At 36.6% G+C, this 13,290-nt stretch overlaps 4 protein-coding genes across 5 annotated transcripts; 3 read left to right on the plus strand and 1 right to left on the minus strand.

Annotated features, from left to right (window-relative positions):
• Nucleotides 1,814-3,235, plus strand: LOC104776735 (zinc finger protein 7-like). The gene is made up of 2 exons (XM_010500846.1): nt 1,814-2,150; nt 2,412-3,235. Exon 2 carries the CDS (start codon nt 2,438-2,440, stop codon nt 3,041-3,043), a length of 606 nt encoding a protein of 201 aa, XP_010499148.1. The 5' UTR covers nt 1,814-2,150; nt 2,412-2,437; the 3' UTR covers nt 3,044-3,235.
• Nucleotides 3,902-4,953, plus strand: LOC104776736 (probable calcium-binding protein CML25). The gene has a single exon (XM_010500847.2). The coding sequence runs from the start codon at nt 4,162-4,164 to the stop codon at nt 4,723-4,725; it is 564 nt and encodes a 187-aa protein (XP_010499149.1). The 5' UTR covers nt 3,902-4,161; the 3' UTR covers nt 4,726-4,953.
• Nucleotides 5,339-8,998, plus strand: LOC104776737 (histone-lysine N-methyltransferase setd3-like). Of its 2 annotated transcripts, XM_010500849.2 has the most exons (6): nt 5,339-5,784; nt 5,923-6,089; nt 6,173-6,481; nt 6,565-6,799; nt 8,237-8,265; nt 8,379-8,998. In XM_010500849.2, the coding sequence occupies exons 1-6, from the start codon at nt 5,460-5,462 to the stop codon at nt 8,751-8,753; spliced, it is 1,440 nt and encodes a 479-aa protein (XP_010499151.1). In that variant the 5' UTR covers nt 5,339-5,459; the 3' UTR covers nt 8,754-8,998. The 2 variants fall into 2 exon arrangements, with proteins under 2 accessions (XP_010499151.1, XP_010499150.1); XM_010500848.2 differs by lacking the exons at nt 8,237-8,265; nt 8,379-8,998 and adding an exon at nt 6,942-7,554 and having other exon boundaries at nt 5,344-5,784; nt 6,565-6,828.
• LOC109132258 lies at nt 7,515-9,564 on the minus strand. The gene is made up of 2 exons (XM_019243671.1): nt 9,047-9,564; nt 7,515-7,609 (listed from the first exon to the last, which is right to left on the minus strand). Exon 1 carries the CDS (start codon nt 9,284-9,286, stop codon nt 9,077-9,079), a length of 210 nt encoding a protein of 69 aa, XP_019099216.1. The 5' UTR covers nt 9,287-9,564; the 3' UTR covers nt 7,515-7,609; nt 9,047-9,076.

Consider the following 13,290-nt stretch of genomic DNA (forward strand, 5'->3'; position numbering starts at 1 on the left):
CTTCTTATTACCCCCAGGAAAACAGTTTTAAATCCTAAAAATATCAAGCAGCAACATAGAAACGACGGAACAATCATCTGTGAAACGACGGAACAATTAAGTGGACCCAAAGGCCCACAGACAAGTTGGGATGGAAATGAAACAAAAGTGGGCACATGTCATAATCACTCAATGCATCAACACACATAAAAAAAAAAAGATAATATATGGAGACACCATTATCTCTTTGTCTTTTGCCACGATCCCAAGATTGATTTTCCCTGAATTGAATTGTTTGCTCCACACACACAATCCCCTCGTTGTATCTAGAGATTAATCCGATGGAAAGAAAAAGTAATGAAAAAGATAATTGGTCACGTACGTTTTGTAGTCCCCTAGCAAGACTAACAATGACCAACGAATCAACGATATATACTTTTTTTTTTTTTTGTAGTTGATAGCAATCAATGGCAACGACTAAATTTGGTTGTTTTTTACAGTCGTTGAATTAACAGTAATTGTCGGTAGCAAAGTTCAGGGAGTATGACAAAATTAACAGACTAGTAAAATATTCAATTGCTAAAAGATTTACGTGTACAAGTATTTGGTAAATCACTAAATTGATTGTTAACAACGTTATCATAGAACAAAAACCTTTAACACCTTCGTTTTTTACCGCACGAGTGATTATTGGTAACAAACAACACAGTATCAGAAAAATGTTTTTTTAACTTTGCAAAAAAAAAGAAGAAAAAAGTTAGATAGATATGAGACAAAGAAAGCAGAGACTTTAAAATCACATGTGATATATCAGAGAGAAAACACAGCAAAAAAATGTCCACATCCTAGAGAAAAGGTGAAGCCGGGGGAATGAATGTTATGGGCTCCATACAACATTATCAAATTCATTGCCTTGAAATCGTTTTATATCTTTACTTAAGTGTCCGAGTTCAATTATTATTTAGTTCATGAAAATCTCCAAATTAAATGATGAACTCTGTTGAGCTAGTGAGATCAATAATTGAAGAATACAATATAAGATTATACTATTTGTTTGTTCTTTATTTCTTCTGTATTATAGATTTTAAACATAACTTTTAGAAAGATCATAACTCTTCAACTACTTAAGTTACCAAGACTTATTATACTTTTTATTTATTTTTTACTGAGTTGTAAGATATATATGTTGATATCTAAATGTAACACAGCATGTTATTTTTCCGATCAAAACTCATCCCAGCCAACGAGATTTTTGCTGGAAACCTCCACTTTATTTTGTTGCAAGTTTTTGAACACAAGTTGGTTCATAGGAATCATTCGACTCGGGTTCTGTTTAAAATATAACTTTTGGAGAAATCATGCATGGATGCTAATTAAAGACTCGCATTATTGATGGTTCAACTATATATGGTCCAAAGTGACCCGTCGATCCATTCTTTGTAACAATTATGAACTGTAACTTTTAAAAGTTTTGAAAACTTGAAAGGTTTTCGTGAACTTAAAAAAGTGATTACGACAAAGTTTGCCTATAAAGCTACCTTTAAAAAATGAAAAACAAAAAAGTTTGCCTATAGCACATCAGAATGAACGCATAATAAAACACTACTTTCTAAGACGTGCATACCAACGCCTATACGGCTACACCTTTACGAACACTGTTGTAAAATAATACTAATACAAAATATTCTTTAGTTAAATTGATTAAAGAGATATATACTTGATTAACTTAGGATAAAATAAAGTACTACACCTGGCTAAGTGTGCCCCTAAAGAAAGAAAAATCGTTTAAGTATTGGAAAAAAACAGAGGTCTAAGTCTAACTGGCAGACACTTTTATTCTCCCATGTGTTTCCACTAGACACCATCTCCCATCTCTCCAACATTTGCGTTTCCACATTTGTTTAAAAACGTAACTCTCTCTCGCTCTCTCTCTCTCTTTCTCATTCCTTCAGTACCTCTTATTCTTCTTTATGCTCTTCTTCACCAATCCTATCTCTTCTCTGTCTTTATATATTTCCTTACATCTGAATTGACCCATTTTTGGTATACACAAGAAGTACCGCTTTTCTTATTACTAGATTCTTCTTCTTCCTGCCTCATAGCTTTCAAGTCAACTACTTCAGTTTCTGTCGGCTGTCTCTCCCTCAGATCTCAACTAATCTCCTACTTTCGTAAGCACAGTACTCTCTAAACTTCTCTCTCTCTCTCTCTCTGATCTTTGATTCTAGTTTATCATCCTTAATTGCTGCCTTGGTCGTCTTTATGCTTCGAACTTAACTGATTCTTGTCCGAATTCAAGAACTAAGTTTTGGAGGTTTTGAACTAAGTGGTTACTCTGTTTAAGAGTTTACCTACCGTTTCTTTTTTGTACAATTTTTAGATTCATAGATTGTTGTCTTTTGATATCGGCTTTGACTTTAATATGATTTCAGGTTAAAAGACCAGAAGTTTCGATTAAATGACTGAATCTGATGATGCCTCGCGAGAACCAGCCAGAGAAGGAGAAACATCATCCAATCAAGAATCGAACCCTGTCTCACTAGATCTCAAGCTCAACCATAGTTTCACCGATGACACAAGGAGCACAAAGTGTGAGGCAAACCCGAGAGTCTTCTCTTGCAACTACTGCAGACGCAAGTTCTATAGCTCTCAAGCTCTTGGAGGTCACCAGAACGCTCACAAGCGTGAACGAACAATGGCCAAACGAGCAATGCACATGGGAAGAATGTTTGGCCACCATCACAGGCCTTACACGTACACTTCTTCTTCCCTCGGGATGCAAGCTCACTCCGCTCTACTTCACCACACTTTATCCCAGCCTCAGCCTCTTGTTTCTAGGTTTCATCAACAAGGGTATTTTGGAAACAACGTGCCATTGTTCTTTGACTATGATGACGGCGGTGGCGACTTCTTCTGGCCAGGGAGCTTCCGTCAGGTCGTTGAGGAAGCTGAGGCTCCGGTGGTGGTGGCTGTCAAAGAGTCAGGCTTTGATCTGAACTCGGTTGCGGCAAATGGATGTGTAGATAATAATAGCTCAAATCCAGATCTTACCTTAAGACTTTGAGAATCAAGACGATTATGATCTCTCTTGTTTTCTTTTTCTATTGTTAGACATATAGTAGCAGAAGATAAGTTGGAGACAGTTGATAGAAGATTGATGAAAAAACTCTGTTGTTATATTAAATGAGGTTGTTCATTACATTATTGTTGATGATTCAGTTTATGAACAATAGTATATCATATGTTACATATGCAATATCATGGTTGTTCATTACATAATTGTTGATGATTCAGTTTATGAACAACATTATCATATGTTACATATACAATATCATGGAGTGAGATCGTCAAGTGTATAGGTAAAGGTAACTAGAGCCAAACATGTCAAACCTTTGGTTTAGAATTTTTAATTATAACTACAAGTTTTAAAGTATGGTAAACACAAAACAATTATAGGATGATGTGATAAAATCAAAGTACGGAGTATCCTCTAGATATCTTATTTTTTTTAGTAGTAGCAATCCGTAAAATTTACAAGATTTCTAAAGATAGTGTCCAAAAGAAGGTTTCATCCATAAGATTGTGCCGAGATTTATGGAGACATTAGGGACGAAGTTGATTGATGATATTACAAATCACTATTTTGTGTTAATAAATGCAAGTAATCAATTTTGTGCTAATAAATGCAAGTAATCAACATCTAGTGTATATTATATTTGTCCTTACATACCCAATTGCCTATTAAAATACAAAAGATAAAAATTTTGACTTCGGAATGATAATTCTAAAGTTGTGATTATGATGTTTTAACAATTCAAATGACAGAAATTAAATGATTATACAAAATCGTTGATCCATTAATTATCAACTTGTTACTTTGTTAGTAATTATATAGGTAGAGAGAGATTCATATTGGGAGAGCATTACTAACGCATGACCAATATATAAAAGTCTTAATTTAATTGCTATGTATATTTAATATATGGATTTACATTAGTCATATATAAAACGACCGAGAATTTTTAGGAACAATTCCAGATTTAGTTGATCGAAAACCCAAAATTAGCTAGCGATTAAGAGAATCATCCGCATTCCTATTGAGAATCATACAAATACGGATATCTCTCTACATTCGATTCTCTTTTTTCTCATTTTTGTGATTTTGGAAACAAAGTAAACACAATGTTCAACAAAGGATCCAACGGTGGTGGTTCATCAACTTCCAATGGCCGCATCGGAGCGGATTCACCTTACCTCCAAAAAGCACGTTCGGGCAAAACAGAGATCAGAGAACTCGAAGCTGTCTTCAAAAAGTTCGACGTGAACGGAGACGGGAAGATCTCGTCAAAGGAGCTAGGTGCAATAATGAAGAGCCTAGGCCACGAGGTACCAGAAGAAGAGTTAGAGAAAGCCATAAACGAGATAGATCGTAAAGGTGACGGTTACATAAACTTCGAAGAGTTCGTTGAGCTGAACACCAAAGGTATGGATCAGAACGATGTGTTGGAGAATCTGAAAGATGCCTTCTCGGTCTACGATATCGATGGGAACGGTTCGATCTCGGCTGAGGAGTTGCATGAGGTTTTGAGGAGTCTTGGTGATGAATGTTCTATCGCTGAGTGTAGGAAGATGATTGGTGGTGTTGATAAGGATGGTGATGGTACGATTGATTTTGAGGAGTTTAAGATTATGATGACTTTGGGATCTAGACGTGATAACGTCATGGGTGGTGGTGCTCAGAGGTAGAGTTTTTATGTCCCTCTCTGACGCACCGAAACTGGTTTCTTTGTGTTCCAATCTTCTTCGTTTTGTACTCATTGTTTATCTCCACTCCACACCATTGTTTCAATAATTTTTTTGTTTGTTTTGTTCTTTTGTTCTTTGGGATTTGTGATTTCCCCTTTAAGCTAACGTGATTTTTTATTTATACAACTTTTTTTTGTTTTGTATTCAGTTCTAATTTGGAATTGGATATTTTGAATGCATATACTGTTTAAATTTATGTATGTGAATAAAATAATAACCATAAGGCTCAATTCTTTCTCTATATTAGAGGCTAATTTGATTCTTTCACCTTCCTTTACGCCTAAAATTTATTAATTTTGACTTTCGAACTTGCATAGAGACTGTTTCATATTCTTCTTTCAGTTTTTTTCACATATGTTTTGAATGGTTAGAGAGAAATAACCCACTTTATTTTTGGTTCAGATATAAAATTTGCTTTGTAGCGGTGCATAGACCAAGACAAAAAAAAAACATAAATCTTATAATTTTTATTTTTGTTAACTTTTATCTACTTAGTAAAAGTCATATTGGTGATGAAATAACAAAGTAAAAAAGCCCATTAGCCGGAATCGGAAGGTACCCCGCAAATCTAACCCGACCCGAATAAAAACTAAACCCGATTCGGATCTTCATCCTCAGAGTCAGAGCTCTCGAGCAACAACACTGAACCGGGTCAGCTCTGTTCGAAGTGACTCATGGCCGCCAATTCGAAAATGGCGATGGCTTCTCTGGCAGCTCAAATTCGCCCCTTCACATGTTTAGCCGCGTCTCAGCCGTCACGGTTGGCTCCTCATCCACCAGACCTCGTCCGTTGGATCAAAAGAGAAGGCGGCTTCGTTCACCACGCCGTTAAGCTCTCTCAGGAGACTCAATTTGGTATCGGCCTCATTTCCACCGAGCAAATCCCTCAAGGCACCGACCTAATCTCTCTTCCTCCTCACATTCCCTTACGCTTCGAATCAGACGATGCGTCATCGTCTTCGTCCTCTCTCCTCACCGCTTTGGCCCGTCGAGTTCCCGGTTAGTGCTTCTCCGTTCCAATATCATGCTACTTCGTTTTGAATCTTAAAGCCTAGCTTATAGGATACTTTGTGATCAGGTTTCCCAAAAATTTGGTTGATTTTGTAAGATTTACTGATTTAGAGAAATGTTTGGCAGAAGAACTGTGGGCAATGAAATTGGGATTGAGATTGTTGCAAGAAAGAGCCAATGCTGATTCATTCTGGTGGCCATACATTAGTAATCTCCCGGAAACTTATACAGTTCCTATATTCTTTCCCGGTGAAGATATCAAGAACTTGCAATATGCTCCTCTTCTTTACCAGGTTAGAAGATAAACTGCTGGAGTTATCGAGATGAGTCTCATTTTATCAGATGATGCATATTTGTTGTTTTCTTTTGTGACCAGGTCAATAAAAGATGTAGGTTTCTTCTTGAGTTTGAGCAAGAGATTAGACGTACTCTTGAAGATGGTAAGGCTAGTAGTGATCATCCTTTCAGTGGACAAGATGTTAATGCATCCGCCCTTGGATGGACCATGTCAGCTGTTTCAACTAGAGCGTTTCGGTTACATGGTAATAAAAAGCTTCAAGGTGGAGGATCTTCTGATCATGTCCCCATGATGCTTCCTTTGATAGATATGTGCAACCACAGCTTTAAACCAAATGTTCGGATCATTCAAGAACAGAACGGAGCTGACTCAAATACCTTGGTTAAGGTTTGCGTTTTAGATCTCTGTTTTATATAGTGGCTTTTGTTTGACTGAATGTAATTGATGTTTCTTCTTTTGTTGTGCATCAGGTTGTTGCAGAGACTGAAGTCAAAGAAAACGATCCTTTGCTACTCAATTATGGTTGCCTTAGTAACGAGTTTTTCCTTTTAGACTACGGATTTGTCATTGAATCAAATCCGTACGAGACCATTGAGCTTAAATACGATGAACAGCTCATGGACGCTGCAAGCATGGCGGCTGGTGTTTCTTCCCCAAAGTTCTCTTCACCAGCTCCATGGCAACGTCAGCTGCTTTCCCAGTTAAATTTGGCCGGAGAAATACCAAATCTGAAGGTCTTCAAACCGGCATTCTGCCTAACTTCATGTATTAAGTAGTCTTACTTTCTAGAAGAAGAATCAAATGATGAAACTGAACCATCTCTCTAATCTTTTTCTTCTTATACTAGGTAACCATAGGAGGCCCGGAGCCAGTAGAGGGACGACTATTGGCAGCCATAAGGATACTGCTTTGTGGTGATTTGGTTGAAGTTGAGAAGCATGACTTAGACACGCTCAAATCTTTGTCCTCCACAGCTCCTCTTGGAATTGCAAACGAGATGGCCGTTTTGCGCACTGTAATTGCCCTCTGTGTGATTGCATTGAGCCACTTTCCGACAAAGATAATGGAAGATGAGGCTATAATCAAACAAGGTGTTTCAGCCACAGCAGAATTGAGTGTCAAGTACCGAATCCAGAAGAAGTCAGTGATCATAGACGTCATGAGAGACCTCACGAGAAGGGTTAAGCTGCTATCGTCTAAGGAGACACCAAGTGCTGCATAAGAACCATACTGTAAGTTCTCTAGGCTTGGCTTGTTTCAAACGTCAGTTTCCAAGATGAATCTGTTTAACGTTATTCATTTTGAAAAACATATATAGCAATCAAGATTTCTCTAAGAACTAGCTGGTTTACCCCCTCAAAGATTAGATTACATGAATCTATGAACTAGAGAAGGGAGATTAGATTAGAGGCAAAAGATATGTCGTGTCAGGATATTTAACAGGAAACTCATCATATTCACCAGAGATATTTACATTGAAAGATAAAAGAGAAATCCTAATACACAGAGGATCACCTATCTCTATCTCTCCNACAGCTTTAAACCAAATGTTCGGATCATTCAAGAACAGAACGGAGCTGACTCAAATACCTTGGTTAAGGTTTGCGTTTTAGATCTCTGTTTTATATAGTGGCTTTTGTTTGACTGAATGTAATTGATGTTTCTTCTTTTGTTGTGCATCAGGTTGTTGCAGAGACTGAAGTCAAAGAAAACGATCCTTTGCTACTCAATTATGGTTGCCTTAGTAACGAGTTTTTCCTTTTAGACTACGGATTTGTCATTGAATCAAATCCGTACGAGACCATTGAGCTTAAATACGATGAACAGCTCATGGACGCTGCCNGAAGAACCCTTGGCATCTCAGGCTGCCTTAGAGACGGGTGTTGTATCTTTTCAAACTCTCTCTTGATCTTCACGACTTGGCTATGGATAGGAGGAACACTCTCATTCCTATCATTTGCCTTATTGTCCATGGCAAAGCGGTAGTGAAGCCAGAAAGAGTTATTCTTATGATGTTTTTATGATGTTTGCGTTTTCTATTCACGCGGGAGGCGTGTTTATAATTATAACCTGGAACCAAAGTTTGTGTGATAAAAGTNTCTTCACCAGCTCCATGGCAACGTCAGCTGCTTTCCCAGTTAAATTTGGCCGGAGAAATACCAAATCTGAAGGTCTTCAAACCGGCATTCTGCCTAACTTCATGTATTAAGTAGTCTTACTTTCTAGAAGAAGAATCAAATGATGAAACTGAACCATCTCTCTAATCTTTTTCTTCTTATACTAGGTAACCATAGGAGGCCCGGAGCCAGTAGAGGGACGACTATTGGCAGCCATAAGGATACTGCTTTGTGGTGATTTGGTTGAAGTTGAGAAGCATGACTTAGACACGCTCAAATCTTTGTCCTCCACAGCTCCTCTTGGAATTGCAAACGAGATGGCCGTTTTGCGCACTGTAATTGCCCTCTGTGTGATTGCATTGAGCCACTTTCCGACAAAGATAATGGAAGATGAGGCTATAATCAAACAAGGTGTTTCAGCCACAGCAGAATTGAGTGTCAAGTACCGAATCCAGAAGAAGTCAGTGATCATAGACGTCATGAGAGACCTCACGAGAAGGGTTAAGCTGCTATCGTCTAAGGAGACACCAAGTGCTGCATAAGAACCATACTGTAAGTTCTCTAGGCTTGGCTTGTTTCAAACGTCAGTTTCCAAGATGAATCTGTTTAACGTTATTCATTTTGAAAAACATATATAGCAATCAAGATTTCTCTAAGAACTAGCTGGTTTACCCCCTCAAAGATTAGATTACATGAATCTATGAACTAGAGAAGGGAGATTAGATTAGAGGCAAAAGATATGTCGTGTCAGGATATTTAACAGGAAACTCATCATATTCACCAGAGATATTTACATTGAAAGATAAAAGAGAAATCCTAATACACAGAGGATCACCTATCTCTATCTCTCCCTCTCTCTTTGTTATCAATTCCCAACGGAGATGGGTCTTTCTCTCTCTCCTAAGCCCAAGGGAGAACGAGAACGCCGTGGACTCACGCTCTCGCGAAGAACCCTTGGCATCTCAGGCTGCCTTAGAGACGGGTGTTGTATCTTTTCAAACTCTCTCTTGATCTTCACGACTTGGCTATGGATAGGAGGAACACTCTCATTCCTATCATTTGCCTTATTGTCCATGGCAAAGCGGTAGTGAAGCCAGAAAGAGTTATTCTTATGATGTTTTTATGATGTTTGCGTTTTCTATTCACGCGGGAGGCGTGTTTATAATTATAACCTGGAACCAAAGTTTGTGTGATAAAAGTGACACGAGTTGTTGATGAAGTAGAAGGGAAGTTAGGTTGGTGGGCAACGCCAAATTAGTCTCTTACACATCTCCCTCTCTCTTTGTGTGTCAATAATATATATGATATGATAATTAAGAATTTTGTAATGGTGAGGTATCTAAAAGCAAAGAAGAGTCGTATCATTCTCCTTGTAAACAGCATGAAAAAGAGGGTCGGTGTTAGGTGAGTTTGTGGTTACGTGTCGGCAACAAAGCTAAGACACTTGTGATGATTACTGGTACGCAATTCTTTCTTTAACCGAAGACCATGACTCTTGAAGATTTCATTTGACCTCTTTTCTGATGTTTAGAAGCTAAACAAATTGAATTGGGAAAGAGACTAGAAACTACTTTTTCCGTATGAGTTGCTTTGGTTTGACGGGAGAAGACTATTGTGGGGCTTATTTACTCGTTGGTCAACTTAGATGATTCTCTCTAATTGGGATTTATTCTTAGCTCAATTGCTCAAATTAAACCAAAACCGGTTCTTAAATAAGAACAATACTTACTTTTGTTGTAAATAATCCAATTTAGATTTAAGTTGGAATATATACCATCGAAATCAATTTCAAATTGATATCTACAAAACCAAAACAATGACCGTAGGAGATCAAAACCGCATCCAAGGTTTGAGGTGGGGACTTGGGAGTGTCAAATTTGGACCGAGCTTCAAATCAAAGTAAGAGAAGAGAAAACTCTGATTACTTCAGAACTCAGGTCAAATCCCACGCTCAATGGGACCCACACAGTACATCAAACTCAGATGTGATAGACACAAAGTCCACGTGGATCTTTTGCTTTGTTTTGTTTTGTTCTTTCCCATGTAGAAAAGTTGCAGCCGTTCGATTTACGGTCAAACATACGATTCTAGATTCGGCGGCGGATCTTATCAGTTTCCATCTTTTGCTTGGATGATTTACTTAGACCGGAAAATAAAACATTTGATGTTTGTGTTTCCATTGTTACTCTAATGACCAAAAGAAAGATCTTCAAAATTGAACTCTTATATCAAAGTTGAATGCATTACCTAACAAGTTCTAGTTCAATGAATTTTAAAATAATAATTATATTTGAAAGAAAAGTAAAAAAGCAATGTTTTTCAATTTTCTTGCTCTAGAGTTATAAAAATTATTTGTTCTTGCTGCAGGGGATTTTACTCTGCCAAAAATAATGTTAGTCGTATTAGATTTCCAAATGACGACAAAAAATAAATTCCAAATGTGTGTATCTAGCTATAAAGCTATTGATAAGGTAGCTTTATAAACATAGGGGACAAGTTGTTCAGAAGAGGTCTGAAGTAACTCTCAGTTCAACAGTTAATTTAATTTTTTTAATGGCTTCCATAGTTTATCTGTAGTACAACCGGCAACGGTCTCTGAAATAAATCAAATGATGGTAATTAATCAATGTTGGAGAAAAAAAGAAAATTATGATATGAGCCTCTCTTTTCGAAACCTTTTTGGCCCTTTGAACTATTAAGTTAAAACTTAAAAGAGATGAAAGATCACGTGAAAGCAACTATGAATGGGTACACATACGTGTAAATTGGTAAAAATTGGTATAGGTTTAGGTCATAATTTAGATATGGTGTACGATTAAGAGGGGACCAAAATCTTACAATCTCTGTGCTTTTAATATCCATATCTTTCTAGCAAACTAATTGTTTCGAGGGTAATCGTATAATTGTATCGTATTAAATCATAACAACTAACTATATGATTAATCAAGACGACTAGACGAAAAAGTTCATTTGATCAGCTTTAAGTTGATGTAATTCACTAACAAATAAACCTATACGGTCCGGGATCTTTATTCAAGTCATTAATTCAACATTAAAAAATTGTTTACGTTCAATACAACGTTTTACGTTATAACGTTTATATTAATTAAATTTTCTTTAGCCAAAACGTAAGAATTAACCAGAGCAATTTGGAGAAATAGAGCAAATGAGTCTTATATATATCATGACCACGAAACACACGAAAAGAGATTAGGCTTAGCCATCTTGCTTCTTCTTCGAACCTCGTTTCTGGAGTGAGTATAGTCGGTTGCACACTATTCGATAACTTTGATAGAGGTTGACTGGGAGTTTGCAATTTCGCCGAACCTTCTCTGGTTTCTCTCACACGCTATGGCATGGACCGTGGCCTGAAGAACATATATCCCACCTTAATTTGAGATATTCGCTATACATATTTGGCATATACATATCTAAACATGTACTTTTATTTGAGATGTTAGCTAATATACTATCCCATATACATGACCTTAATTTGCGTAGCTACAAACATTTTCCATATAGTGTATTTGTCTACAGTAGTTTCGGGTCTAATTATTGGCGATCGATATCACATTGTATATAACATGATCGGGTTCGTGTGAGAAAAAAGTCAAACATAAAATATATTGTTTTATATAGTCAGAGAGTGAGAGAAAGAGAGAGAGGGAGGCATTGTGCAGAGAAAAAACCCACGCGTTTAGAAGAGAGGCGACAATTCTGGTATCAACTTTAATGTCGTACCATTGCATGTAACCTATTTTCCTAGCTTTGCCCCTTCATTTTTGCCTTCCATTTTCTTCTTTTGTTCCTAGCCATTTCGACTGATCAAACCTTAGTTATAAATTTCATTTCATCTGAATGTAAACAAACTATATATTGTCGAGAACTGTGGACAGTTATGCATGTTTCTTTCAAACTCACATTTACATTTCTTCTGTGACCAAAAATATAAAAAAAATTATCATCTAAAATGAATTACACCAAAAAAATCTAAAGCTATAGTATGATAATAATAATACTTAATAAAAGTTTATTTGAATTTGAAAAAGACAGAAAACATTCATATCAAAATAGAAATATAGGATTACTTTATAATAGCTTGAACGTTTTCTCCTCTGACAAATTGACCGTCCATGTATGGTCGTATAACCGCTTAGAAATTAGAAAATTAAGTCTCATTTCGACGAACCAAAAACCTACCTTATTGAATCTCATCCTGTATACGACCACCGTCTAACCTATTTTTGTTCTTCTTATGAGATTGACTTTTGAGTTTATGAAGTTTTGGCTTCTTAGTTTTACAAAAAAAATTTGGCTTCTTGCCACCAAACTATAAGGCTGAAAGTAATCGTTTTAATTGCCACAAATTTCTCACTTTTTCTACAAGTGATTTCGATGCCTGTGAACTGACATAATTTTGCCAATGTATTATTTAGATAACATAGTTTATCTGTTAACCCGTTATGAGAGTTATTTTTTCTTTCCAATCTTTATAATTTTTCACCAAACAGCCTAAATGAAATAAAATCATAACACGCAACTATAAAATTATTGAAATCGTTATAACACAAAGAAAAATATTAAGACATTTTCTACGACTGATCCAAGGCGATATATGGCGAGAATTACGTGATAATATTGTGTGCAAACCCTTATGGTTAGTTTAGGGTTCGAATAGTAGAGGAGGCGTGATACATACCATTACTTTAATCGGTTAGACTTATGATGATTTAGATGTAAATGGGAAATTAAATTAATTGACAAAAGAAACGATATGAAATTAGTGGCGCAGATTAATTTCCGTAAACACAAAGGGTCATTAGTCACAATCGAGCTACAGTACGAAAACCCTAAAGAGGCTACACCATGAAGAAAGAGCCCTAGTTGAGACAAATCCACGTGACTTTGGTTTACAGATTAAAACAAATATACAAAATACAAAACCCTAAATAAGCAAATCGACCATAATCTCGTAAAAAGAACAGACAAAACACAACCTCATGTAGAAGGAACAATTTCTGAGCGCCGCCAGTGTTATTAATTCAGAATCATAATAATTTCACGATTTTCAATCCTTTC

The sequence above is a fragment of the Camelina sativa genome, chromosome 3 (assembly GCF_000633955.1).
Source record: "Camelina sativa cultivar DH55 chromosome 3, Cs, whole genome shotgun sequence".
NCBI classification, from domain to species: Eukaryota; Viridiplantae; Streptophyta; class Magnoliopsida; order Brassicales; family Brassicaceae; genus Camelina; species Camelina sativa.

Bases quoted from the DNA above. Each gene is read 5' to 3' on its own strand.
- LOC104776735 (XM_010500846.1), top strand. From the start codon at position 2,438: ATGACTGAATCTGATGATGCCTCGCGAGAACCAGCCAGAGAAGGAGAA.
- LOC104776736 (XM_010500847.2), top strand. From the start codon at position 4,162: ATGTTCAACAAAGGATCCAACGGTGGTGGTTCATCAACTTCCAATGGC.
- LOC104776737 (XM_010500849.2), top strand. From the start codon at position 5,460: ATGGCCGCCAATTCGAAAATGGCGATGGCTTCTCTGGCAGCTCAAATT. The intron at 6,482-6,564 runs GTTTGCGTTTTA...GTTGTGCATCAG, and splicing joins ACTCAAATACCTTGGTTAAG to GTTGTTGCAGAGACTGAAGT. The intron at 8,266-8,378 runs GTCTTCAAACCG...TTCTTATACTAG, and splicing joins GAGAAATACCAAATCTGAAG to GTAACCATAGGAGGCCCGGA.
- LOC109132258 (XM_019243671.1), bottom strand. From the start codon at position 9,286: ATGGACAATAAGGCAAATGATAGGAATGAGAGTGTTCCTCCTATCCAT.